At 39.5% G+C, this 27,239-nt stretch overlaps 1 protein-coding gene across 2 annotated transcripts in view; it reads left to right on the plus strand.

The window, feature by feature from the left end:
* Positions 1-483: 483 nt before the first annotated feature.
* GOLM1 (golgi membrane protein 1) overlaps positions 484-27,239 on the plus strand; it is a 35,433-nt gene continuing 8,677 nt past the window's right edge. Inside the window, exons 1-6 of one of the 2 annotated variants that reach the window (XM_054281871.1) lie at positions 484-585; positions 6,893-7,014; positions 9,531-9,710; positions 18,938-18,992; positions 19,967-20,069; positions 25,109-25,235. In XM_054281871.1, coding sequence (XP_054137846.1) covers positions 6,916-7,014; positions 9,531-9,710; positions 18,938-18,992; positions 19,967-20,069; positions 25,109-25,235 — 564 coding nt within the window. In that variant the 5' untranslated portion in view covers positions 484-585; positions 6,893-6,915. Of the gene's footprint in view, positions 586-6,843; positions 7,015-9,530; positions 9,711-18,937; positions 18,993-19,966; positions 20,070-25,108; positions 25,236-27,239 lie in introns of those variants that run through there. The other variant, XM_054281862.1, reaches the window with a different exon arrangement.

Here is a 27,239-nt window from a genome sequence, read left to right on the forward strand (position 1 = left end):
AGGTTCTAGGCCCATGGTCTAGAACTAGATGGTCTTTAAAGCTCCTTACAAGCTAAACAATTCTATGATTCTACCTAGATGGTGGAAACTCCAGCTGAGTTAATGGCAACCATGTAATAAACAGACTGAATAACTTTTCTTCTTTTAAAATGAAGAAAATACTGGCATCATCCATATGGCTGTCAAAAATAGGTATTGAAACAGCCTTCCTGAGTTTTCTGCCGCTCCACCTCTGATTTGGGACACTCAGCTTCGCCTAGGTGCCGCTTTCCAGAACTGAAGCTCCTGTGGTCAAAACAGGAAATCTGTAACTCACCAGAAGCGCTGGTGAAGGAACGAGCGCTCGGGCGGAGGGCGCAGGGTGGCACAGGCCGGTGCAGACAGTCAGCTCAGGGCACTTCTCGGCCGGAGACGCCAGCGGGACGGCGAGGGGGCTGGATGGCGAGGGGCGGGATCGGCCCTGCGCCCCGCCCTGCCGGCCTCCTGCCGCCGCTCTTCTTTGCCGCGGGCGGCGGGGGTAACGAGAGGCGACGGAGTGGCTTTTGGTGTTCTGCTTGGCGGGGTCGCAGCTGGCGGCACAGTGAGGTGAGGCCGCCGGGCGGGGTGCGGGGTGCGAGGCGCCGGGCCGCGGCTGTGCCCCGCTGGGCTCGGCTCGGCTCGGCTCGGCTCGGCCGGCGGCGGTGGTGGGGGACGAGCGGCGGCCCCGGCGCGGGGCGTGTGCGGCGGGCGGCCGTGGGGGCGGTGAGGGGCGGCCCCGCGCGGGCTCCGTGCCGCGGGCACTCGCCGTTCGCCGCCGGCAGTGCTCACAGAGGTACCGGGCCGGCTTAACTTGCCGGACACTGATAGCGTTTCCTTGTTTCTTCAGCCAGCCTTCCCTCTGAAGGGTCTTGAGCCGGAAACATCTCTGAATATTCGCAGCGGAGGTAGAAATAATAATATTCGAAATCAACGCAGATGTGAGATACCTCCTCCCGGCCACCTTGCCCGGGAAGGGTCGGACTAGGTGGCCTCCCCTGGTTTGTGGCAGCCGGGCTGGTGACCTGAGATTGCTGACCATCCTCCTCTTCCTTCCGAGCTAGCCCTGCTTTCCCTCCCCGCGGGCAGGGCTGCGGAGGCCTTACCGCTGCTCAGGGACTTGGAAAAGTTCGCGCCTCCAGAGGCCTTCCCGCCTCTGCTTGGAAAAGTGTTACCCCTACCTCTTCAGAAATTTTAGTTCGGATATTGGGTACACAGTGGGCGCTGTGTTTATCGCCTACACGCAGGAAGTTTGAGTTGTTTTACTTCATAGGATTCCCTTGTCAGCATGAAGATAGGAGTTGATCATGTTTTTAGAAAATCTTGGTCTTGAATTGACTTTTTTTTGAATGACCTTTCATCTTATGTCTTGACAGCACTTTGCTTTTGAAGAACTATTTATATAGTGGAATTTTTTTTTCACTCTTAGTGGGAGGTCTCCATGTTTTGCAGTTAAACCATATGTGTAGTTTTGTAGTGGTGGGGAAGTGGTAGCAATTTACTGAGTTTTTAATCAAAAATCTAAACTTACTGTAACTCTGTTTCATAATCTCCATTTAAGATAGGTGGGTGTCCTGTTAATTGTGATGTTAAAAAGCTGGTTCATGTTGTATGGGAAATATACCAGCAACAAAATATATACATAAAAATAAGTGAGTGGTCTGACTAACTCTTGAGATAGTTCAGGTATATAAGTTTGCTTGTTTAATTTTGTTTTCATACACATTATTTTCAGTGGTAATACTGCTATCAAAAACTTCACCTGGCCAACATGTCCAGGTATTCTAGAACATTTTATCAAGTTATTTTCAGTTAGCCAACTTCTGTCATTGGGATAGATACCTACTTTAAACCTCTAGCTTCTGTTTTGCCACATACCTGTTTGGGAATTCTCTTTAATCAGATAAAGGGCATTGAGGGTATTTGGCTGTTAGCTTCTTGTAAAGCAGTCATTTGAAAGAGGAGAGACTTCTTGAGCTGAAATATGATTAGTGAACAAGTGGTAACAATGACCCTATCCTTGGACAGATAGTGTATTTTTAGGGTTTTCATAGTTTTCTAATCTGTTGCTTCTATTTTAGAATGCTTTAGAAAAGGAAGACCTGACACCTGAATTGACTATCAAATAAATGGTTATTCCTGAGCAGGATGAGAGTGGAGTTGCTGAATGTGTTGTGGTGGAAATGCCGTTCCCTTCTTGTAAAGAGTGTATCTTGATAATTTTGGTGAACAGTGACTCTGTGACATTCATCCAAAGCATAGACGTTTGAGTAGCGGCTGTTGCTGAATGTCTCAGGGTGTTTTTTCTTTTCTTTTTTTCCTGCAATTTGTAAATCCCTGTGAAAGGCATATAGGAAGTTTGTGGTCAGCCGGCTTGAGTTCAGTGCCCAAACTTTAAATCTCCAATGGAAAAATATTTGTTTGATTTTTTTTTAACTTGCAGATTTGAAAGGAAGAACCTCTCAGACAGTGTTGCTGTGGACGATGATAAGAAATCTGTATGCTCTGTTTTGTGACTGTGTACAGTTCCTTGAGCCCTGTGTACAGGGTGTCTGTGCAACTTTGAAAGCGTAAAGGTTGCTGCTGGCTATAGCTGGTTCTCACCATGGGGCTGTGAATAGTGGTACTTGTAAGTAAGATCCTGCTGTGAGTAAGAACAAGCTGGATTTATCTTTCAAAGATAATCACTACTGTGTATTAACCATTTATAAGATGAAAACTGAAAGGTTTTGACTCACTTTTTTCTGCACTCCATTTCCGCCCACTCAAAAAAATGGTCACCTTTATTTTTGGAAAACCGGGCACACAAATGTTTGCTCTCTGATTCACTGTTTTAAGAATTACTTTTTTTTCCAGTTTCATTTAATTATTTTTAAAACAAAATTCAAGTTCTAATACCTTTTAGTCTGATTTAGTTGTATCTGGGTATACCTAACTAAATTGTCAATTGAAGAAGTTTTGTTTAATTTGTTTGGTTAATACACTGTGCTTTAATTCAGGCATTGAGACATAGGAATTTCATGATAATAGTGGAAAAAACCACAGTGATTTCTTCCAGAAGCTCACTGGGAGGTTGGAAAAGAGTTTGCAATAGGTGAGGAAAGCACCACTGTCTGAGGGGCTCCCTTGGTATGGAAGAAGTTTCCCCGTTCTGGTCCAGTCTGGTTGGGATGGGATTGTGTGACCTCTATGCTGTGCATTAGCCCTTAGGTCCTTGTTGGGACTTCTTCTTTTTTTCTCTTTTTTTGTCTCTTGTGTCTGGTTTTTGCAGGGGCTTCAGTAAGGCTTTGTCCTTACTCAGAGTTGCAAGTACTCAGACCTCCAAGAAGCTGTGCCTTCAATTTTTGGTGGATGCTTTGCCTGTGGTCTGTCCTTAGATGCTGCTCTGGCTTATACTGGCTTTGTACCACGCAGTGGCTGGATGGTGGAGGAGGTGGTTGGTAGGCAGGTGTGCTGGTGGGGGGTAAGGGAACATTTTTCCTACACTGTCTGCTGTGTGTCTATTGAATTTTTCACCTTTTCTGGTTGTTTCTGCTTGGTGGGTCTTAAGGAAGTACACAGAGCTCAACCCTGGTGAGTAGAGAGACTTGGCTTTCCTTCTGGGACTCTGAAATGCACCATTTTGTTTTGTCTTTAGTGTATTGGTCTTGGGGCTTGGTTGGCAACGTTGCCGCTTATCTGTAGTAAAAGATTGCTGGATACCAGATATCCTACTTCAGCTGAGTACTGTAAAAAGAAAGAATTACTTACTGTGGGAAGTAAAAGTATGCTTTGTGTTAATTTTCTTGAATATCTCAGTCTAAAACATCTCCTCAATGAAGCACCACTAGATTGGAAAAACAGAAGAATGGAATCTTCTGTTCAGAAGTCAGGAATTTTACGAATATGCTTATTTTTACATCTGCCATGGACATTGTTGGATTTCATCTTCAGTAAAATTACTTTCTTACCCATAAGATCAGGAACTTATTTGAAATCCAACTCAAATAACTGTGCCAGAGCAGATGTTTCCCGGAAAACAGCATGTGCAAACAGGTTTTCATGTAGATGTGCTTATTGAGCTGATTTGCTTATCTCTCTTCCAAACTATGTGAGTATGTGTACCCATGGCAGAAAGTTAAACAATTTTTATTTTTTAAACTAACTAGAGAGGGAATATTGATATTGCAGCTGAGGTAAAGTTTTGGGTCTGCAGTGTGTGAACAGAAGAGCCTTCTGTGTCTTTCATGCCTTTCTTCTTTGTTTTGCTTTTCCTTCTGTTCAGTATAAAAATATATTCCTAATTAATATAAATGATTTATGGATAAACAACACTGCTCTTTTCTAGAAAGAGCAATGTACTGAAGTCAAACATGCTTTAGTGAAACCAGCACTTATTTGCCTCTTTGTTTTTAACAGGTGAAAACAGCAGAAAAGGTGCTGATGCTGCCGGATTTGTCTACTATTTAGGTGTATTGGCATTTTTTAGCATGGTTTTGTGCCTGTGCTTTAAGCTGCATGGAGAACTCATCATTCTTTCCTTGAACAATATGGTTGCTTTACCTCTGAAAATTTTTGAGCTAAACAGCTAGTCCCATATATTTATCTAGTAGATAACTACAGTGCAAGCTGTTACTGCTGATAATGTGAACTGTTTTCTCTATTTCTGACAGCTATGAGGAAAATACCAGTTATTTTATTCAAGTCACACTTAGAATGAATCACTGCATCTTGGCAGTGCTCTTTGTAGTTTTTCCATCTGTCAAGTGAACCTACTATTACAGCAAACAAGATACAGATGACTTCATAATGGGTTCTGACAGACCTTTTTTGAAATACAGTATTGTATTCTGGTATGCAAAAGTAAATAGATTCTCTTGTTCTTTGCTGAGATGGCAGTGCTAACTCCATCGTGCCCTTTGTGCTCTCATTTTTGCTGCTCTGGAGATTGGGGGTTCTTGGTTTTCAGGGGTCATGTGTAAGACATGGTGGCTCTGTACTTCTCAGGTGCTTCTTTTAGGATGACACAGTAGGATAATAGTCTGTGCAAGATGTATGTGTTTCTGCAATTCAAGTGTGTTTTAATCTACTGCATGTTAATTTTTTGCATTACAAGAAAAAAAAATCCAAACAATATGGTTCCTTTCCTTGCCTTTGCTTCTTAGTGTTGACCTTGCTTATCTGTATGTGGCCCTGTGGGTGTCCTCTGGAGCTGTGCTGCATGTGTCCCTTTGTGCCTTAGCTGAGTTTTCCTTTAGGCAAGAAACTCAAGTCTCAGGTGTTAGACTTCATTGGATTGTTTTGTGGTGTGCATGGGTGTTTATGAAGAGGCAACATTTTCAGGAAGCTGCATTTTACTCTTATATGCTCTGTATGTTCCACCCTCAAATTCAAATTAGGAACCTTTTCAAATGAACACACAGATTTGAAACCTTTGTGAATCTGACAGTATTATGCACTGTCTGCTGAGAAATGAGAAGTTATAATCTATCTTGACTGCAGAGAGGGAATTTTGCAGAGAATGCATGTGGACACTGAGGTATAGGTGAGCTGTTGAAGGACTTAAGTGCTGGATGTACAATAGAATTTGCATTTCTGGGACCTGCGAAATGCTGGCATCACATTCTTCCCCTGTGCTTACAGTGTATGTTCACATGTAAATCCTTTGAGAGTTGCTACCATTTATTAATTTTTAAAACATTGCCACTTGTGTGTTGCAATAGTAGGGAAGAGGTTGCTTCTCTTAAAAATATGTACCTTGAGAGCTTGTACAATATATTACTAGTAAATGTATACATTTTGGATTTAACTAGTGTCTTATGATGCATATATATTTGCTGACTGCCTCATCTTCTGTGCTTATTTTTTCTGTCTTTTGACTGCTGGAGTGCAGAAAGAAAAAAGTTAATCTCAGTTTACAAGGAAGCAATCTTCTACAAACTGCAGCCAAGATTTCTTGGAGTTTAAGGATTAATGAAGCTAGGTGCCATTAGGCTTATTAAGACCAGATATCACCACACCATAAAATCGATGTAGCTTATTTCAAAGAGAATTGCAGCTACCCTTTGCCCCTGCCTATCTTTTAAGATGGTCTGTTTCACAGAAATAACACAAATCTCAATAACAACCAGTAGTATCCCTGGTACTGCTAATTCATGATTTATTTTCTTTAGGAGCAGAGAAAGCAGCTGGGCATCAAAATGGAGACCACTTAATGCCACGTAACATTGAAATCAGTGGAGTGTCTGCTTATATTTATAATAATTGTTATTTTTAGGTTCTCCTTTAAATAATTTGGTTCAGTCTTATTTACATATTTATTTACAGGCTCAGGAATAAGAAGTTAGAATAGTAGTGCCAGATGGAATAAGTTGAAATAGTCCAATTTTAGAAAGCAAGTTACTCTTCAAAGCGAATTACTCTTCAAACAGCAAGACTAAATTAATTTTCTTAGTAAATTAGGTAAAAAGCAATCTATTCTCTCCCCCAGTGTTGTCTGCATGGATTTTTGGGTAGATGTATGATAAAAAAATGGCTGGTTCTGTTTATTGCAGATTTGCATTATATTGTTAGGAGCATTCAAGACATCTCCCTCAAGAGCGCGTGAGGCTTTATGTACAAGCTAATAGTGTATATGCTAAGATGACCTTTCTTTGTCTTTCAGATGCAAATATCTAGACAGGTCAACACTAGTACATTTACCTTCCTTGCTGGGTGTTAAGCCTATCAGCTGACAGCTGTTGCATTACTGTTTGCAGTCAGCTGATAGGCTGTATTATACATTATTGTATGTATAAAATAGCTGTAGTTTGGGATGCAGTACAATGTGCCCTTTTTAATTTGCAAGTTTCCGTACTTGCTGTGATTCTTCAGATTTGTTCTCTTCTTGAAATGGTAGGACTTGGAAACAGCTGTCGCGGGATGAAGTCTCCACCACTCCTCGTGGCTGCTCTCGTGGCGTGCATAATTGTTTTGGGTTTCAATTACTGGGTTGCAAGTTCTCGCAGCATGGATCTGCAGGTAATGTTCCTTTTGATCTGCATGTCACTTTGTACTTCTGCAAGTAGTAAACATAGTTCACGAGAAGGATGATTCTCCTTCATGTGGCGAGCCAGGAACTTCAGCTTGTTGTAGGAACTTCCACAAATTTTATAGTCGTTGCTTATCAGTAGTGGGGAAATGGGACGAATGCCTATTTGTACATGAGAGGAACCCAAAACTTGAACACACCTGCATGTGTGATACTTGTTACTTCTGCTCTCAAAAAACGTTCAGCTGTCTTGTGCTGTTTCACATTAAAGATGTGATAAATGCCATCCTCTTTTGTCCTCTCCCAAGCACCCTCAACTTCCTTGCCATCATGGCAGTACGCAAAGCAGAAAAGACCTTGGCTTTTGCAAGCTCTGCTCAGCAATAACAAAAACATCTTTATGATATCAACCCTGTATTCATCACAAATCCAAAACAGAGCCCTATACCAGTCACTGTGAAGAAAATTATCCCAGTCAAAGCTAGCACACTGATATTCTTAGATTTGTCTTTATACATGACCAATAGTATTGTATGCATACTGCACAAGGAAATGTGACTTGTTCAGAAACGAAATCTGAATTTGTGTTTCTTAGTCATCTTTCTGAAGAAGAACATACAAGTCACATGTAATAATTCCCTTGCCTGATGATAACTATATTTTTCTGATGATAACTGTATTTTTTGTGGCTGTTGAGCTTAGGTTTTAATCCTTTCTGGACCATTTGTTCTGATATAGGATATGTGAGTCAAATTTCTGATTTGTGACAATCTCTGCAGGAGAGTTATTTTTTTCCTCTCTTTTTTTTTCTTTTTTTTTTTTTCCTTTTCTTTTGTTACTGTTTTTAGCAAGCTGACCTAAAAACTAACAACATGTTGATTAAACGTGGCTCATGAGAGCTCCTTCCCAGTTTATCCAGTGAATTTATATGCTCTTTGTAACTGAGCCAAATTTTAGTACTGAGTGGACCGCTGAGTACTGTCAACAGAAGGAGTTGAACTCCTGTTTCTTTCACCTCAGAACTGGCAGTATTCAAACAAGGGCACTTGTGTCTGGCCATGTGGTTAAGGGTGTGTCTTATGACTTCTGAGACCCTGGTCATCCCTTGCTTTCCCTTAAGTCAGTAGCCTCAGGATGGTGGCTACCAGTGGGTAGTAACTGTGTCAGTACTACTGAAGTGTTGCTGCACAGCTATGAAGCAGCTGATAGAGAGAAAAATATACCACAGATTCATTTTGATCTCCATAACCTAGAGACACAAGGTCCTCAGATACTACTACAGGTACACTGTACCATCTTACACATTTCTCCTAAAGTTAGCCTGAAAATTACTTCAATTTGGCATGGTCACACAGTCTGAATGGAATAAAAGCATAGCTCAGCATGGATGGAGCTTCTGAAGCTCTCTCTAGACACATTTGTTTGTTGGCAGGATTTTGCAGATGTTATGACTGAAATGGAAGGAGTGTTTTTCCTTGCTATTCCAGCTAAACTGCGAGTAATTTTCCTTTTTTTTTCCTCTGACTCCTCTCTCTTTTCTTTATTTCTGTGGCAGAGAGGTAGGGTAGGTGGGACATGACACGCTACATACGTGGTGTAAGGAGATTTGGAACATTTTCTTGGAGTCTTGGAACATGTGCAGTTTTTATTATATTTAATTTTTAGTCCACCTGGAATCACCAGGTCTTTGTTCATTCTGTTGATATCCCCAGCCCCCTGCATGTTTTTGTATTCCTAGTTGCTGTGAAGAACAATTTCAACCCAAAATGTTTAGAAACAACGTCCTGCAAAACTAAATTGGTACTTACAAACAAGAGGGGCGGGGGGAGGAGGAAAGAATGTGAAAACTTGAGGCTTGATTCCTTAGCTTATGTCTCTTACAGAATGTGATGGTGTTGAATTTTATTCTGACTGTAGCTGTTCTTTAAGCAGTCAAGAGGAATGATGATTTTCTGTTTAAGAATGAATGGATTTTTCTCATATTTGTCTTTGTAAAATAGCTGTATGTGAATTGTTCATGTAAAAGTTGGGCAGTGTTGTCCTCCCTCTACTCTTTTCTAGCCCTTTCAGGGAATCAGATTGGTTTGAGAGCTGAGTTTCCACGCTGAGTTAGTTTGGGGTCAACGCTGAGAAGTGTAAAGCTGTCAGAATTGTATGGGCTAAATTTAAAAAAATGTTTGACCTTGACTTCAGAAAGACTGTAGTTTCTAATCTTTCTTATGTTTATGTTTTGGGGTTTTTTTTATGCTCAAGTACTGAGCTTTTAATTTTTCTCATCTTTAACAGAAATTTTAGAGTCTTTACAAAATATGCGCTCCTGTTAATTTATGTGAAACTACGGAAGTGTGTGTCTGTGTGTATGACTAGTATCCCTGGCTGACACAGGACTTTTGTGATATCTGCATTGTTAGCACTGTAAAATTTGCTATTCCTTGAATATATTGGACAAGATTCTGACAAGGGGGAAGCATTTTTTGATTGCTTTGGCTAATCTGCTCTTCCTCAGGGTCGCGTCATGGATCTGGAAGGCAAAGTCCGCAGGGCGGCAGCGGAGAGGGGTGCTGTGGAACAAAAAAAGAATGAATTCCAAGGGGAGCTAGAGAAGCAGCGACAGCAGATTGACAAAATCCAGTCCTTGCACAGCTTTCAGATGGAAAATGCGAACAGAGCACATCAGGAAGAGAAGGTAGGACTTTTCCTAGCCACAGTTTTCTGTGAGACTGTAGTTTACCAAGACACACTCTGCAGTGGGAAGTGGTGCTCACATGTTGCAGCTTACAGACAATGCTGGTGTGGCAAAACATTTTATATTGTATGATATTGAGAAAATGGACCTTGAATGGACATTTTAGTATTTGTTGTATAATTTTGAAATACTAAAAAGTGCAAGTAACAGCAGTTCTGAATAAAACTCTTATCCTCTCTATAAACTGTTACCATACTTGGATTGTCCCTTCACTTTCTTTCCTGTACAGTAATGTTTTAAAAATTAGGAAAAAGAGGAAGATGGACTAAGAGATATATTCCCAAATATATTTGTAAGCATAAATTATTGACATTTATTTCTAAATGCTTTACAAATTTTGTGGCATCTTGGCTTTCTGCCTCAAAAACTTAATGGTATTGGGAAGATATGAGAAGGTGAGACTTTAATGGCAGGGCTCCTAACAGTTCAGCTTCACCAGGGGAATGGTATTCCTTTGTGAAGAATGTGAACAAATCCATTTAAATAGCAGTGTGCATGATTCCTGCTGTGTAGTATTTTGCAAACTGGTTTGCTGCGTATTTTGCTTGTGTTGCAGATACCACTTTGATTGCAGTTGCTAGTCAGTAATATCCATTTTCTCTGTATTCACAGAAGCATTTAGTTGAGAGTATTCAATTGCTTCTCTCATAGAGTCTCGTGACTGAAGTTTATAGATCAGCTTTCCAGGACTATTACCTTCAGAAGGCTGAACAGTCACATCTTGTGATGGTGATAGGTACTCTTCAGGTAGCAGGTTCACTGTAAGGGAATGGTTTGCTCCTCAAAATGTGTTGCCTGAGAAAAATATAACCAGATTAATCTTTGAAGAACTTAAAAGAACAAAAATTTATTAAAAATGGAAGGTAAAATGGGTGCATCAATGTCATACATCATTAGTTTATTTTGAAATAATCTTTACTCCAAGTCTTCCAGTAAATAATAAACCAATTCTTTTTACCTCTTTTGAGACAAACCTGTATCCTTGATAATTTCTCTCTTCTCCCTGTGTTCAGTCCTTGCATATACTTTTAAAAAGATGAGGTATAGTTTGTCTATTTATTTTTTTCAATGTGTGCGTTTTTAAAAAAGATATCTCAGAATATTCGGACAGTATTCAAGTAAGTAATCAAATCTTGTCACTTCTGCCTCCTGTTATTGGGTGTTGCTCCTGAATGCTGTGGCATTTTCTTGCTTTCTGCTTCAGTCCTACAAGGAGTGAAAACACATGCATGAGTGGGAAAAGTAAAATTCAAAGGTAAGAAAAGGGCAAATGTAATGGAGTATTATGCTTCCTTTCTATAGGCAGGTATTGCCAGAGCTTCTAAAAGACACTGAAAGGGCTGGCCAGAGAATTTTCAGCACAGGCTAGCAAGAGGGGCAGGTGTTGAGGGTGACAGGACCTCATCCAGGAGTTCTTAGAAAAGTTTAGTGAATGAAATGTTGCTTCTGCCAAGCATGATGTGCCATCTTTTTGCTTCAGATTTCTGGCATCAGATGAGTGTTAGGTGGCAGCACGCAATCCACTTTCCTTGTGGTGTTTTTGAGCCTAGTGGGCATACAGGAACTGTTCATAAAATGTGGCCTCCATGCCAGGAGAAGTAGTAACAGGTATTTTACAGACCTAGAACTGCTGTTGGACATGGGGTGGAATGTGGTGTCTGGGGAAGAGTCAATGTGGCTTCTGGAAAAGAAAGCCTTTCTTCTGAGTTATCTTGGAGTTTTCTCTTGAAAGAGCTGGTGATAAAGGCGAGGGAGAGAAGTGAACACGTTCACACCTGGAGTTGAAGTGGCTTATAGAGATATTATGCAGCCGTGTGGTCAGACAGCGATATTGCAAGGGTGAATGACAAGGCAAAAGTTACAAAGCAGCTTAGAATTACACTGGCTTGATTGTTGTACTGTGGAGGGGGTTACCAGTGGAGTTTTGAAGTGCTGTGAAATGCATAGAGAGGGGAGCAAAGGTCACCAAATCTGTGCAGTAGTTTCTCTACAGGAATCCAGAGTGCGATTTACAGGCTGGACAAGGGTCAGCAGAGGAGAATCATGACAGTCATCTTCAGGATTCCAAATGGTACAGAAAATATTTGTGGCTGGAGAGGGAAGGCAGGGTTGTCCTGCATTCACTGATGTGCCTCAAATGCCATGATCAAGTTGTAGTTCAGACTGAGCGGAACGTAGTGCTCTTCATGCAATAGGTGGTGAAGCTGCAAGTGTGTGGCATCCATAATACCCAGTTACAGTGGGTCTGTGTAGGTTAACAAGCAACTGGATGACCTTGGACAAACACCTAACCCACTTCCAAGGTGTTTGCTCTATCTCCATGTGTTCCTCAGACAGGCAGCTGCTGCTTGGAAAATACTGTACTTTATGGCTGCCTTGGAATTCATTTGGCTTTTCAGTGTTAGAGGTGGGATGCTGGGAAAGGTAGATTTTGGGGCCAATGTAGTTGAAATTCCTGCCTCCTAAATTCTTTTCCCTCTATCTCCCTAAAATACAGTTGTTCAATCTATAAAGCTTGCTTAGAAAGCCCAGGAAGTTATACCCTAGGGAAGTGGTGCATTGGACTAATTTCCTGACTTCTGCTTTCTGTGACTGGAAAGAGCATGTGTCTCACTCAGGAGCCTCAAGTGGTAGAGTGAGCAGGTATGTGCCTGTGCACCATTTTGTATCAAATTCAAAATTTGCTTTTCTTGTGACACACAGCAAATATCCTGTGGATATGCTGTTTGTTTTCCAACTCTAGTTTAAGAGTAGGGAGAGCTGTTTTGCTGGAAAGCTGTGCATTTGTCAGAAGAAGACATCAGCCAAGTTGCTATGGATTCATCCACTGTAATTCAGGAATGCCTTGGATAGGGTGGCAGTTAAGATAGGGAAACCTTAATTCTGCTCACTAATGACCTTCATTGGAAGAAGCTGTCTAGGATCAGAGGTTATTTTACAGAGGGATATGGAATATAAGAAAAGTCAGCATCTGAGTGATTTTTTGTTTGTGTGTATCTCTGTCCATGTATAAATGTATTTTGTATGTTCATATGTTGAGTGTATAAGATATGAAGGTATATACAGGATATAAGCATATATCCTTGTTTTTTGGCTCCATAGATTCCAGTGGAATCTAGGATTCCTGGGAGGCAAGTAATAAATTCACCCTTTCTGATTGTGGGAAGCTTTCTCCTTAAACTGAATATTTACTCTGTGAGAATTAGTGGCCAGTATTTACCTAGTCAGGAAGAATGAATGCAAATCTAAATCCTGAGACTCTCGACCCATTTTACAAGCATTTTACAGACTATAACTAACTAGAGATCTTCGAGTCGTAAATAAGAGTTTGCATAGTTCTTGCTGTTCTTAAAGAAAAATAAAATGCTTTCAGCACTTCTGTAGGAATGACTGGTCCCTCTGAAACCTTTCACTTTTTGAGGAAGAAATTGCGGTTCTTTTGTCTGTAGAGGAAACTCACATATGAGAGACACACAATCTGGACTTCTAACCAAGAGCAAGTCATAAGTAACATTTGAGACACATCATAACTGCAGTTCATCTCTGCTCGCTGTGTCTTATTACTCTGCTGATAAAACAGAATAATTACAGTACTGATTTACTTTCATACCAAACCAAAACACCAGTAAGATGTTTTGCTCAGTTAAAGTCATTGTCACTAGCAGTGCAGTAATCACTTTGAGTTAAATCTGCCTTCTTTTGTAGTAGAACTGTCTCTGAGCTACTTGAAGGATGAGGGCATAGAAGGTCGGTAGTCTGAGTCTGTTATACTGTAACGGAGTATTATGCTTGTGTGGGCTCACCATTCACTGGGGCAGTGTAGTTCTGGAAAATTACTGTTGTAGTTATTTTCTTAGGTCTGAGTGTGTATGAAACACTACTGCCCCCAGTCTATTTTTAAAAAAACCTTCTTGAATTTTTAAGGATTAGTGTAGATTTAGGAAATGGCTTCTGCTATTCCATGCAGAAGTAGAGTGATGAGACCAAGTAGTCTTACTTGAACACTCAATAACAACAGTTCAGGAGTGCAAAAAGGCTGTTTCTAATCTGTATATTCTATGTGGTTGTTATTCAGGACTTGCAGCTTCTGGGATTTACAGAGCCACAGAAGTCTCTTTGAGGAGCCTAACAGGGCAACAATGTGTTTAATATCTCTGAAATGCATGAGTATGATTTTGCAGTTGTTAGTTTTCTTTGGATTTACATAAATCTTCTCCTACCCAAATCTTGTTTTACTGAGAAGGGCCAAGATTTGTATGTTCTATGTGAAGCATGTCACTGTCCTGTTTCTCAGTATCTTTTAACACTGGCCACAGCTGCTCTCTGGTCCCCTCCTTCTGGGAAAATTTCAATTCCTAGCAGTCTTCTGACACAAAGTATGCAGGGAGTCGACTCCACTCAGAAGGAATTACAGTAGTCCATAGGAGAGAGTAGAAAGGTACCTTTTCCTTTTCACTGAAGTCTATATCTATTTTGGGTTTTGATTTTTTTTTCCAACCCAAACAGTGCTGCATGTTCTAGTTTTGGAAAAGTTTTGAGGTAGGAGAGCACTGCCTCATGTCCCATATTTGCCGCAGCACAATATTACTAAATTATCAAGGGAAGTCAGTATGCTTCCTCATAACTAGTACGCAGAAGTCTAGAAGATCACCTCTGTTCAAAATATATCTTCACATGATGGAAAGAAAAAAAAAGTGGTCTGAGGCTAGCTAAACTAGAGAGGGGGAATTTAGTGCATATGTAGTTTGAAGTTAACTATTGGAATGTTGCTACCTCTTCACAGCTAAATGAATGGACAAAAGTCAGAAGGTGCATTAGATATACCTGTGGAAGTTTTATATTAATATTCTCATATCATATGATTTTGTTTTGCTTACATTGCCTACTATTTGGGGTTTTGTTAAATGAAAAATGAGGAGAAATGAATAAAGTGAAGTGAAAGTCCTGTAGTTTCAGGGGGCTTTTTTTTCTCCAATCTACTTGCTGTTGCCCAGTACCTGTAATAGTAATTTTGTATTTGTGTGTGTCAAATACCCACCCTTTTGTGCTTAAACATTAAGAAACTAACTTTGCAATTTTGGTGGTTTTGAAGGCAGAACTGCAACATGTCATGGTATGTGTGTCCTTGTGTCCTCTGCGACTAAACAGAACCTAGATTGCTTTTATCACAGGCTGTGATACAAGGTTGAGTCTCAGATTTTTGGCAGAACTACTGTGTAGAAACAGAGGTGGTTTTTTGGGTTTGGGTTTTGCTGGGTGCGTGGGTTGTTCATTTGTTTGGGGTTCTTTTGTTGATTGGGTGGGGTTTTTAATGTTTATTGAGGAAAAATGGAATTTCTGAATGGAATTCCGTTTATTGGGACATAGGTTCCAATGAACAATATCTCCTCCATTTGAGCTTGAAGTTTGTTCTAAGGCTTACTTAATTGATGTGCCTCCACTGAAGTGTGAGTGTGCAACACAATGATGAACTTTAAAGAGAAATATTTCCTTAAAACCATATTTATCAACTTTTTCCCCATACATTAATACATAGTTTGGCTGTTAGTCTCTTGGCCTGGAACCAGAGACTTTTTGTGGTAAATTCTCATGTTTTAACACCAGCTGGCAATTAAATATCATGCAGACACTTCCTCACTCTCCACATCTCCCTCTAGATTTTTGAAGAGAACTCTGTGTTGAGATAAGAACAGTTTGATAACTGATAGGAATAAAACCCAACAGAGCAAGATAGACACAATCCAGTTGCTCAGTGCGTGCTGTGTGGTGCTGCCCAACTTGTCCCCCAGCAGCTATCAATGCCTCCTGGCCAGCTCCTGCACTCTGTCCCTATGTTCTGTGGTAAGTAATGTCCCTTTGGCCAGTTTGGGACACCTGACAGAGCTTCCTCCTGGTTTCTTGTGCACCTGCTGGCTGGCAGGGCATGGGAAACAGGCAAATCCTTGCCTAAGTGCAAGCACTACTGAACAGTAACCAAAACATGATTGTGTTGCCAGCATTATTCTCATGCTAATGCCAGGATAGTGTGGGGAGTTGTGGGAGCATGCAAGACAGAACCGCTCTTTCTCTGTGCTGGAAGGACTTAAATCAGTTTGAGTTAATCATGAAATAAGTGCTCTCCTTTTCCCTGGTTAATTATAAATGTCTGTTTCTGCGTGTATAAATTTTACCTTCCCATCCTGCTTTATTCACAGCTGGTTTTGTTCCTACCAGTTGAGTTACTGATTCTGTGGCTTATCTTTTTCTCCTTCGTGCTATATTTGTGTATGCAAAGCCCACTTTTTTTAAGTTTTACATCCACCACATACAGTCAGTGTTAGAAAGGACACATGTCAGTTCAATGTGCTTGGGTTAGCTTGGTTCTTGATAGTAGCAAATGCTGGAGGAGTTACTGTAGTAGTACCTCCAATGAATATGTGTATGGAGAATACTGTTTGGCATTATTCAGATCAAATGCATTTACATAGTCCAAAGTATGTGCTCAAAAAAACCCCTTCAAATAATTTATCTCAGAGCTTCCTCATGCATATTTCTGCATTATGCTCTATTATTTTTAAACAGTAGCTTTAGCTTTGTGTCTCTTAACTGGAATAATACTTATGTAGGCATGTTCTGTGGTGAATAATAAACAATTCAGCTGCTATTATTAAAAATTTGCTGTACATCTGGAGCAGTTTGTTTCCCACACTACTGGTGGAAGTGTGACTTTTGAGTTTCGATGTCTGAAGCGCTGCTGTCCACAGCATTGTCTCCAATCAAAAGATTTGGTTTTTTCCTCTTTGGTAGTCATAAAGACTTCTGTGCAAAGATGTTTACGAGTAGAATAAGCTGGAGCTATATTATAGATTTACTGTATCACAGAATATCAGATTTTGGTGTGGTGATAGGGGGATTTTTCCAAAGCTGGATTTTTTTGCTCCTGGGGATTATAGCTATTGTTTTGTGGGCTAAATGAAGTTTAAAATGTGATTTTCTTTCTAGAACTGAGTATTGGCATGTGTCTGCTGAGTACTTCCCAGCAGTTTTCCTTCTTGACCAGCATAAAACCCCAAAAGTAAATAATGTTTGCTTAATTTACAGCCACAAAGTGAAAATTAGTTAACACTTGAATGATAGGAGGAAGAATGGAAAGCCTGATGTTATTGACTTAGTGTGATTGGAAGGTGGCAGTTGCAGTGCTGTGCTGTAAATTATTAAACAGTGTTTCCTGCTCAAGTTAAACAGCTAACTAGGATTTAACAGGTTTTTGCCTGGACTGTTGCCCTCATTTTCAAGGAGATAGGTGTGGCATTGCCAAAAGGAAGTTTTATATGCAATCCATAAAGACCAAGGCACACTTGTTTTTTTCCCTGCTGTAATTCAAAGAGACTTTTTTTTAATGTGGAAAGTAATTTTTCTTACTTCAGCTAATCACAGTTATTATTGCCCTAATGTTCAAAACATGTAACACTTGTATGTTTTACTGTCACATAAGTGATCCTGGCATTTAGGAGTTTGATTTCAAGGACCCCCCCCTCCCATTCGGTCCCACTCATCCCTCCCCTTTCCCCCCAATAAATAGAACCAAAACCAACAAAGCCCCACAAAAAACTCTAAGAATATACAATTATAAGTTGCTCTATCATGCTGATTTTTCTAGTCCACTGATAGTTTCTGGTAGTGGCCAATGCTGTATTATCCTGAAGGTAATAATCCTGGAACAACGTGTCTACATTGTCCACACAATAGCAAAACTTGGAATTTCTAGTGAAACATTAATTTCCTTTTCCTAATAAACCAGTGAAAAAGAGTGAATTTCTTATTTACTTATCCTGTGAGAAAGGAGAGGGAGAGATAAACGATCCTACATACAAGTTGTTACTGTTTTTTGAATTTCTTTTTGCTACAGCATGACCTTTTTTTCTTGAGGTTTCATGGCGGTGTTCACAAAACAGCTGTACATACAGAATGGTGTAGAAATACTTAGCAACAGCTGAATGACCACCTCTGTGAAGTGTGACTCTTTAAAGGGTCATTCGAAGATAAATCTGCTGCCCTGCTGGGTCCTGTTCCACTCAGATTTATTGAACGCTGCACTCATGCAGTCAGCTGGCTCTTATTACTGTGGTCTTGGGAAGAAAGGCGCCAACAATGCTGTCAGTGTTTCAGGGTGACTTGGGCAGACAGAGTGGATGCTGCAACTTCTTTTTGGGTGTGGACATACACACACATCAATACTAGAGCAGAAACTTTGGGCAACAGAGGAGTTGATTTCTGGGACCATTGAAGAACCCTGAGGTTTCCCAGGACAAGGATAGTAGGGAAACTGACAATGAAACCTGAGAAATGCCTTCCTAAGGCTGTACTGGATTGTTTCTGAAGAGTCAGTGGATCTCTTTTTTGTATTCTTAAGAACTCTTGTGCACCAGACTTGCTAACTTATGCATATGAATCTGAGTTATCCTGGCATCTGCCTCACAGGAACAATTTCACTTAGCTGTGACTTGATTCAGTTTTCATGTGTTTTGGGGAATGTGTGTATATGAAATGGTAGATGGAGATTGATGTAAGAATAGACGAAACATGTTCCTATGTTGACTACCTCTTCAGAATGAGAGGGCGAACAAAGTGAAGGAGTGGAGGAAGGCCACTCCAACATGAAAGCAATCAAGAAAAAAGGTAGAAAAGGGATACAATGCAAGGGTTTCACATTGCTTTCATGGAGTTGTTTTATGCTGAATGATGAATGCTTTCATAGCTTATCTTTGCATGCCTGAATACATGTGTATCGATTCCTGAGTGAGAGGGTAATTGATTGTGAGCTGTGATGTTGTGTTCTTCCTTCAAGAGATAAATAAAGTCTGACTGTGACTCCAGTAATGAGATGAAATTAGAATAAAGTGAAAAGCAATTTTAGTATCTATAAATTCCTTTAAATTCTTCCTCTTTTCATTTGTGTGGTGATATCTTCCCTCACTCCCCAATACTGGAAAATCTGGGTTAAAGTGAATGTTGTTTGCAGTAGGAGATCTCTAAAGCAGCTAAAAGGTTTTGTTCAACTGTGACACTGTCAGAACTGTGGCGCACAAAAAGTAGATCTTGTTACAAGTGCTTTGATAGGTGTTGTTTATAATGGTAATACAGGTCCTTTGCAATTAAAACACTGGAGTTTTTCCTGCTTCTTTCAGGCATTGCTGATGAGTAACATTACAGTAAATGATCGACTGATTCAGAGTCTACGAGGTATGTTGTGGTACCCCTGTGACGCTCTCGTACTGATTCTTAGGCTCCCTGTTTTTAAGACTTGGATTTTTCTATGGTCTTATGAGAATGCTGCCTTTCTTCAAGTCATGGGGGTGGTACAGAAGCTGCTATGACTTAGATATTTCATCCGCAAGGTTCCAGTTAAGTGTCAGTCTAATCTGCCACAGTAGTAGGAGGATTTGTCTATGTAGTGCTTGATGTAGTACTCCTGACTCTTATGATAGAATATAAATAGAACTAAGTTACATCATTTTTTTCTTCATTTTACCTGGCAACATATTTTTGCATTCTTCCCTGAGGTGTGGGGTCATGCATTTTAGCACCAGAGGAATTCACAAATCCTATATTAAATTTAAAAAGTCAGTCGAATTAATTTCTAATCATGGTAGTGTTTCAAAATTGTTGTTAGCAATGTATTCTGGGGGTACTTGGGAATGAATCCTATGAAGTATGTATGTTGTGGTGTTGTCTTCTGATGCCGTCTCACAGAGGTTTCTATCAGGAAGAAAACACTAAATCATAGATGCCTCTGTTGCTAAGGGACATGGGTATACATTACATATTATTCAGGGAAGCATTGCAAGCTTGATAAATGTGAATGCTGTTTTATATTGTGCTGTGATTATGATTTCACAAATGTAAAGGTTTTCCAGACTGCAACTTAGCAGGGCTTGCATATCAGTTCTGTGTATTCCTTAAGAGGAAAAGTAGGTAAAAATATGTATTATACTGTTTTGCCAATATATTATGCTGAAAGGTTATTCTTACCAGATCCCATGCACCCTTGTTGAATAAATTCAACAATTATCTATGCATTTGTTTATGAAAAGCAGTTTGCATGACAGATTAATAAATTTAGCATTGTTATTGGAAATTTGTTTCTTGATGTTTCTGGTTTAGAATCTATATGTATATGTGTATCTTAATGTGTATTTTAATCCTGCTTTGACCAGAACACTTGAAAGAGTTGCAGTCGGAATATGGAAAGCTACAGCTGGATGTTTACTGGTTTCAGAAGAACCAGACTAACCTTCAGAGGAAGTTCTCATATGATCTGTAAGTATGTTCTTTAGGAAATTTTGGCTTCCCAAATTGTAGGTGACTTGGTTATAACCCAGAGTATTCCTGTGTTAGCTATAGCTCTGTTAGTAAATACATGTTTTTAAAGAGACCAGTAACATCTGACTCATCTAAAATTGCTCACAGCTGATCTTGGAGAATAGCATTAACTTTCCACAGTTTTTCTTCTCTATGCCCAGAAACTTCTTGATATTCCTTCTATTGCATGCGGATAAAGGCAGCAATATTATCACTTAAGAATTGTATGGGAAAATTGAAACAGCAAGAAGTTAAACTGTGAAGAAGTTTGAATTGAGGTAGGGGAATACCTGATGAGAAGCTGTACCTTATTGAACTGACAGAGGTCTTGGGAATTTCTGGTACCGTCAAACTCATGTATTCTGCTTTACATGGCATACCTAGTCATGGCTTTTTCTTAATATTTCCCACTGAATTTTAAAGCATGGATAACTGAAAGTTACTTATCAGTATCCTTATACTAAACACACATTTCTGGTATTTCTAGGAATTTCTCCTCAGTTCTTTCTGCTCAGTAATATTCTTGTTTCTTCTACCTGCCTTCACAATCTGTAATATCTTCCCCCTTGTGCATAGATATAAAAAAGCATTAGAATTTACTGTTTGTATGTTCTCATAATGATGTTCCATCAAGAATGTAATTGTTGTAGTGATAGGTATTTTTTCAGCAGCCATTATTTAGCCAGGTTTGTAGGAATTATAACTGAAAGTGGAACATGACACTCAAATAACTTGAATTCTGCAGGCTACACTTGAAGTAAATATTTTCTTATTTTTATTTGTCCCTCCACCTTAGAATTGCAGATTAATACTAGTGCTTCTGTGATACTTACTGATTACCAGTTGGTTGTCACCTTTTTTTGGATTATTACTCGTGCAATAAAGATTACCTGGATGGATTACATTAGTGGAGAATTTAAGACTTCTAACAGAAAATGAGAAGGAAGTCAGAAACTTTAGTTTGTACCTGCTTTTCAATAAGCTGTGTATTAAGGGGCCTCTCCCCCCGTGTTTGTTGTGTACCCTGGTTGTTAAGCACTGTCTGTTGGCTGTTTAACTAAATGACAGACCTGACACCCATGGACCTCTGTTAATCGTTCTGTGATAGTCACTGAGTCTGTTTTCCAGTGTTGTCTTCTAAGTCTGAGATCAGCAGGATCTGATAGATCTGTATATAGCACAAATATCTCTATCTGCTGGACAGTCATGCTCCACACAAGAGGTACACCTGTTAAGCGCTGGATTGATATACACGTACAGGGAAGTGCTGCACGGCAAATGTTGTTAGTCTGGCTTATGAAAACTTGGAGGTTTATTACCCATATCTGGTGAAGTGTTTACAAGCATGGCTGTGTTGAGGAAATCACTGACAGAGCACCCCTTGTTTGTGGTAGTGTACCCTAAAGAATCCCTCTTTGTTTAACAAAGGAAGTTTGTATTCAGACAGCCTAGCTCCAAGGTGTGGTCTGGCTCAAGGTGAAGAGCTAAGCATGATACAGTGGTAAAAATGGGTTTGCTTTTATGAGGGTAAGTATAGAGACAAGTGTGATAAATCAGCCATGTGGCAGTTGAACAGAGACTCAGCTAGCTGGTCCATTTCTGGCTGGTCTTGAGGCAGGTGCACCATTCCCTGCAGAGCCTCCATGGGAGTCTGTAAAAGCAGTTATCTCAGCCAAGGAGCAATGCTGCCTTCACTAGCTTTGCTGCAAAATACTTAAATGTTCATTTTCTGTTTCTAGACTTTTTTCCTAAGAGTACAAGTGAGGAAAACAAACTTTGGACTCAAATTTTCATAAAATAATTTATAGCTTCAGTACTGTGCAGTATTCACACGGTTCTAGGAGGAGCATGTAATTTTAAAACATTGTTTGTTGTTTACCTTTAGGGAGGATGTTGCAATGTTAATATTTCTCCGCTAAACTAATTTACACAACTAACTTTACATTGTTTAGGTAATTGCAGAAATGAATATATGGTGGTGCTTGGCTACATATGTTCCTCTTTGCTACATGCTCACTTAATACTGTCACTTTAAATGCTTACAAACAGCCTTTTCCCAATGTGATTGTGGGCTTAGAAAAATAAGAATTATTGGAAAGACTCCAAATGTTATTTTTAATCTGTCTTCCTTCCTCCCCTCCCAATTAGGAATAAACTGCTATGTTGCCTCTCTGTTCATCTGCCTTGCCAGGAAGGGGCATTAGACCTGATTATGTGCTTCTTTGTTTTACCTGGATTTGCATGGATGAAGGTTTTGCGCCTTAGGTAGCAAGTACACTGTGCCCAGTGCAAAAATAGAGAAACCATATTATTTGTATAAAAATAATGAGAATGTTATAAAAAGATGACAGAAGCCAAATGTCTTTTTCAAGTGGCACATTGTAAATTACTCTTCTTAAACATTCAGTTACTGTTCTGTAGAAGACAGTGGTAAACGCAGTTGTGCATATGGAATGCATAAGAACAAAAATCTATGAACTTAGAAGGAAAAAAAAAAAAAATTTTGTCTTTTTGTACTGGAGTATTGAAGTTTCATCTTAGCGTTTTTTGGTACAAGCTTAGTGTTTTCCATGCAGAAGTCAGCAGGAGCTATCTTTCTTTAGTGGTGTTGTGTGCAAAAGGAGTGCGCATTCCTCAGCAGTCAGCTTCACAATGTACCCTTGGTGTGCACTGTGCCCAATGCTGTCTGGTCATGGTTAGAGCTTCTACAGCAAAGGCTCACTGGCACACCGATCCTTCTCTCCTGCAGCAGCCAGAGTGAAACAGAAGCCTCTGGACTAATTTTTTGAAATTGTTATTGAATACATTCCAATATTCAAATGCATTTTTGTTCCTAAAGAGCTTTGTTTGTTGCATAACTGCATGGATAAACTAAGGCTATCCCTGTACTCTAGAAGCTGTTGTAAGCATGAGTAGAGTATTCAAGTCTCATTTAAAAGAAGGAAATTCTGTTACAGATAATAAGCTTAAAATGGTGACAGTTTGTCACAGATGTTAACTGAGCTTTACTTTCATGTGCATTGTGGGATCAAAGTGCAAGCTTTCTCAAATACTCTGTCTCTGACATCAGGTTGTCTGTGTACTGCATCTTTTTTAAACTTGCAAATTGTTACACAATTAATATGTTATTTTATTTCTTAGAAAATAGTGAATGTGAGTATAACTCAAGCCTACTCTGTTTTACTGTCTTTGATGTTCACCAGTTTAAAGCATGGCTTATTTGGTGACTCTTCCATGTATTAGCACTGTCAAATCAGACGTTAGAATAGTGTCTGGTCTACAAGAAGTCATAATAAAGGTAGTAAGTCAGTTAGCATATCTGTCTGCTACTGTTCTTCCTTTCTAGGTGTGAACTACAGAAGGGATTTTTTGCCTTTGAAAGGCAGGGCTGGAGAATGGTGAAAGTGCAATAAAAATGAGTCATTTGCTGTGATAAAGTGCACATAGCCTGGAAACTCCTTTGGATTACACAGTAGTTTATTTTCAGCTTGAGAAACTGCAGCATGCCTCTCTGAAGCAGCTGCTGTTGCGTGGAGGGTATTGAGAGTGTTAGACCAGTGTTAGAATAACACTGGTCAGAGCCAGAATAAGGAGAAATTCACCCCCCTTCTTAGTCTTAGTGATGGGGATGAGAAACTTGCAGTATGTTGACCATGCTGTTGTATAAAGGTTGCTGGAAAAGATTTCGAATGCAGAAAGATGTGTTTGCAAGGTCTGTAGCTGATTGTATGTATAAAAACTGGAAGTTAGGTTTGAATGGAAAAACAGAGGAGAGAGAGAAAGGAGAAAAGGTTTAAAAATCCCATAAAACTTCTTTGTTGCTAGATTAGCATGGAAAAGAAAATGTCGTCCCCAGCCAAGAGCCTGCTCTTCCTTGGGCAGGCTCTCCAGGGCAGTGGATACTGAAGTTGATGTATTTTCCCCTAGTGTGACACATTTGTTATTGGGATCCACTCAAACTGCTGTTCTTGTTCACAGTGGGGTCAGAGCATACTTGGGGTCACATGATGACTAGTTTCTAAGGCTTCTGTGTGTGTATTATGGGATAATGCTTGTCTTGGTTTGTTATTCACTAGGTCTTGTTCTACCTTTGATATAAACTGAAAGCTATAAAATGGCTAAAGAAAAGAGTGGGAGAGAAAGGATGATCTTGCCCTGACTGCAGCCACTTGCCTTGAGAAACAGATTGACAAAACTCCTGGGCTTTGCACAGAATCTCCAGCACATCCGCAGAAGGGGAGAACACTGCCCTGGCAGCTTTAGGAAAAGCACTGCTGCAAACAGCAGACCTTAGCTAGGAGTTAGGGAGCTGTGAGGGAAAGGCAGGCTGCATGGATGCAGATAGAAGACTGCTGTCACAAAGGTTGAGATCCTGATGGTGCTTTGTAACTATTAAAAGTTTGTTAAAAGATACACAGTGCTTGCATCTTTAGAATATGTTCCTTCTGGAACTTAGAGTAGCTACTAGTGAACTCCACATCTGTAACATATGTTTTGTTACAACTTGCAGCGCTGCACTTTGCTGAAATACTGTGGAGGTGTGTTCAGTTTGCTAACACTAGATTACATCTGTTTTCTATTTCAGCTGATACTTTTCTGTTTTGTCTTTCTGGCTAAAATCAAAATATGAATTTCTGTAATCATACTAGAAATGCTTCGAGGATCAAAATTGATTTTAACTTACCTGGACTTGACTAGTTAGCAAACACATAATGGAAAAATCATGTAGCTTGTTGAGCTGGTCAGACAAAATAGTTTAAATTAATTTCTTCCAATAGAACTTGCCTGCACTATGAATTTGTCCTTAGGACTTAGGTCAATGCTTCATTTTTTCCTAGTGACTTCTCAAATGTAAAACCAGGTAGTAGAATTAAGGCAATAATAAAACGTAAAGAAAAACATAAATATATGAAGGAAAAAAAAATAGATAATTTTACAAAATTACCCTATAGAAGAGTCTAGATGAAACTTAATCTTCTTGTTCGTGTTTTTTTCAGCTCACAGTGCATCAACCAGATGAAAGAATTAAAAGAACAATGTGAAGAAAGGATAGATGAACTTCGAAAAAAGAATAGTGATGTACCACAAATCAAACAAAACAAAGACGTCAAAGAAGATAGACGGGTATGGTTTGGATAATTTCTTGAAAATACTTTTTTCAAAATTCTTAACTGATTCTTCACCTTTCTGCTATCTCCTATTAGCGTTTCTCCATCTCATTAAATTTTTCACTTCTTCAGCATTTGTTGAATGTTTCTGATCAGTGGGAAATGGGGTGATTTCAAATTCAGAACAAAGACATGTCCTGCAGGAGATTCCAAATCACCCATCTCTGAGATGGGCAGAATTTGAGCGGTGATGCCAGAAGTGGTGTGGGTTCCATTAAGGAATATTTACACAACTGAACTTTAGTTAATAATACCTTTTGACTTTGTTGAAGTACTTAGTTGCTTTGTGTGTTAAGGGTGAGGATAAGCTGTGAATCACTTCAGAGAAGCAGCAAACCCTGAATATTGTAGTCCAAAGATCATCAACTATGATGATCCTTTATGTCAGCATTTTACTGTAGGAATAAAGGGATAATCAAATATCGTAGCTGTTTGATGTCAGATATTCTGAGCCAAAGAATCACGAATTCATTGCTGAACCTAATGAAGGCTCACTGCGGTAGGGCAGGCTTGGCAAATAGGTTGGCTGCGTGTTAGCTGGCTTTTTCTCCTGGGGTGCAGAGGGTGGCAGAAAATCCTGAGAAAAGGTAATTTCAGTTCATTCTGTTATCATGGCATGTGATTTATTCATGCTTCTTCATTGATATGGGTTTTGGTCAGGGATAGGATTGATTAAGCTTGGTATGGATGGCCCTGGAGAGAGGCAGTCAAGCTCTTGGGTGGGAAAGCACCCAGTTTATTTCTGTACCAAAATAGCCCTTTCTTCAGGATTACTGAAGAAACAGAGGTTTTAGAAGTTAGACTTTTCACACGTGACTGCAGTAGGGCCTTTCACTCTACCTGAGTGGCCTACTCTCATTACAAAGGCAGTGGAGGTTTAGTGGAATATACCCTTTTTTCTTTGGCTAGGAAAAGGCTGAATTTGATGGCTTCAGAAGTGAAAAGGGTAAGGCAGTGAGGAATGAATCTTGGTTTTACAAAGAGGTGAGAACGCGTGTGAGAAAACAGCTAAAACCTCTGCCCAGAGATTCCCATAGGTAATGGTTTCAGTATGTGTCCAGTCCTTTATGTAAAAGGGGGGAGACAGAACTACTAAAGTGTTGTACTGAAGTGACCTTTTATTCTGGGAACCTGCACTATGTGAAAGCTGCAACATAGCTTTCACAAAGAAGCATTAGAAACAGGAAGTGATATCCAGTTATACCTTAAAATAAAAGTTACAGCTCTTGTCAATAGTTTTTATAAACAGTATCAAATAAGTAAATAAAAAGTAAATAATAAATACATCATTGTAAGTAAATAGAACTTGCATCATTTGGAGATGATATAGTTAGTTTGTCAAATATATCTTGTTTAAGAAAGTTTACCTAGGGAAGACCCTAATAAAGAGGTGGTCAACGTAATTTTTAGTGTGGCTTTGCAATAGGTTTTAATTACAATTACTTGCACTAGATTCCTTTGCTTTGTTTGTTTCTGCATTTTTGGGGGTTTTTTTTACCATTTCCAGTTTGCAAGATAAATTATCTGAGAAGGAACTTGAGGAATTAATGGATAATATAGGTATTGCCTAAATAATTTCTGTCTGTTTGTGTTCCCTAGTATGTGGCAGTGTTTCTTTGGCCATGCTGTAACTTTCTCAGTTTTTTGCTTGCCCAAGAGTATCAACCTTTTGCTTTTACAAAAGCATATTATAGTTTGTGCAAGATGACCCTGACAATCTATGTATGTTTTTGTCCAGTGTTTTAAGCTGGAGTAATTCCTATTTTTAAGATGTATGTGCTTATGTAATAGAAGGTCTGTCTTAAGACAGAAAAAAAAATGGAGTGTTGGTTGGTTAATAACTAAACAGCTTTACTTAGAGCTCTGTAATTTGAAGAATGATGTATACTTCTTGGCTGAAGAAAATACAACTTGTTCAATTACTATCTTTTTATCCAACTACTTAAAAAATCAGCATATA

Source organism: Melozone crissalis, unplaced genomic scaffold (assembly GCF_028551555.1).
Source record: "Melozone crissalis strain CALT ecotype California unplaced genomic scaffold, PUWL_Pcris_2 ptg000005l_1, whole genome shotgun sequence".
NCBI lineage: Eukaryota > Metazoa > Chordata > Aves > Passeriformes > Passerellidae > Melozone > Melozone crissalis.